A 1,468-nucleotide genomic window follows, 5' to 3' on the forward strand; every position below is an offset into this window, starting at 1 on the left:
TGCCACCTAGCTGCCCCATTAGTAACTTTCAAAAACTACTAAGAAGGTGATTCTGAAAGGTCCCTATATGTTTCTCAAAATTAACCCTCATTTGTCTTATCCTGAATATTTGAGATCTTATTTATGTATTGGAAGGGTGAGAAGGGATGCTGTTTGAACTGCTCCTATAACTAACTTTTAAAGAAATGAAATGAGATGCTCTTTTGCTTGGATGCTTCTCCCACTACTCCACTGGAAGATAAGACCTGACTCATGCACAGCTTTTGATAAGAACTTTCATGGCCTCTTTTACCTCCTTGTTTCTTAGACTGTAGATCAAGGGGTTCAGCATGGGGATCATGATACCATAAAATAGAGAGGCCACTTTACCATTCTCTTGTGACTCACTGGAAGAAGGCTGTAAATACATGTAAATACAAGTCCCATAGAAAATGGTGACAGCCGTCATGTGGGAGGCACAGGTAGAGAAGGCTTTGTGCCTCCCTGTGGCAGAGGGCATCCTCAAGATGGCAGAAAGTATCTTGATGTAGGATGAGAATACAACCAGCAAGGTGCTTACCAGGTTAAAGCCCACAAAAGTCAGTATCAATATAACATTAACAGAAATATTGGAACAGGAAAGGATCAGAATTGGGGGCAAATCACAAAAGAAGTGATTAATGGTGTTGGCATTACAGAAGGACAATGAAAGGAGAAATCCTAAGTGTATGTTGGCATTGAGGAAACTCATAAAATAAGATCCAGTGACCAGTTGGATGCAAGCTCTCTGGGACATGACCATTGTATATCGGAGTGGGTTGCAGATGGCCACATAGCGATCTACAGCCATGGCAACCAGAAGGTAACATTCAACTGTGGCAAATACACCATAAACATACAATTGTGTAATACACCCTGAGAATGAGATAGATTTATCAGAGACCAGGAAGTTTACTAACATCTTAGGAGTGATAGCAGATGTGTAACAGAGGTCAACAAAAGCCAAATTTTGGAGGAAAAAATACATGGGCGTGTGAAGGCGAGCATCACACTTGATGAGCAGAATCATACCAAAATTAGCCATGAGAGAAATAAGGTAGACGATCAGAAATACAAAGAAGAGAATGTATTGTACTTCTTGTCGCACTGCAAATCCCAATAGAATAAACTCAATCACTCTTGTGCCATTCCTTTGGATCATGGCTTTCATATCATCTGTAAATTATGGCTAAAGAGAAGAACAAAGATATAAATAAGCTCAAGTTAGGAAAAAATAGAATTTAATGTTGAGGCATTTTCTTTGAACAACTAACTATATTGAAATATTTTGTTTTCACATCATTTTTCTTTCTGTAATGATCCTTCCCAAAGACTTGACCCCAGGATCCATGCCTTATAACAAAGATTGAAGAAGAAAGAGGTGAATAGAGTTCATTCAGTAAAATCAACCAATACAACAATTATGTCTGAAGGTGTTCTGCCATTTTCT

General features: G+C 38.7%; 1 protein-coding gene across 1 annotated transcript; it reads right to left on the reverse strand.

Moving 5' to 3' along the window:
* Nucleotides 1–250: 250 nt before the first annotated feature.
* On the reverse strand, nt 251–1,180 carry LOC141516757 (putative olfactory receptor 5AK3). The gene has a single exon (XM_074227742.1). It carries the CDS (start codon nt 1,178–1,180, stop codon nt 251–253), a length of 930 nt encoding a protein of 309 aa, XP_074083843.1.
* Between the last annotated feature and the right edge of the window lie 288 nt (nt 1,181–1,468).

This window comes from Macrotis lagotis, chromosome 3 (assembly GCF_037893015.1).
Source record: "Macrotis lagotis isolate mMagLag1 chromosome 3, bilby.v1.9.chrom.fasta, whole genome shotgun sequence".
NCBI lineage: Eukaryota > Metazoa > Chordata > Mammalia > Peramelemorphia > Peramelidae > Macrotis > Macrotis lagotis.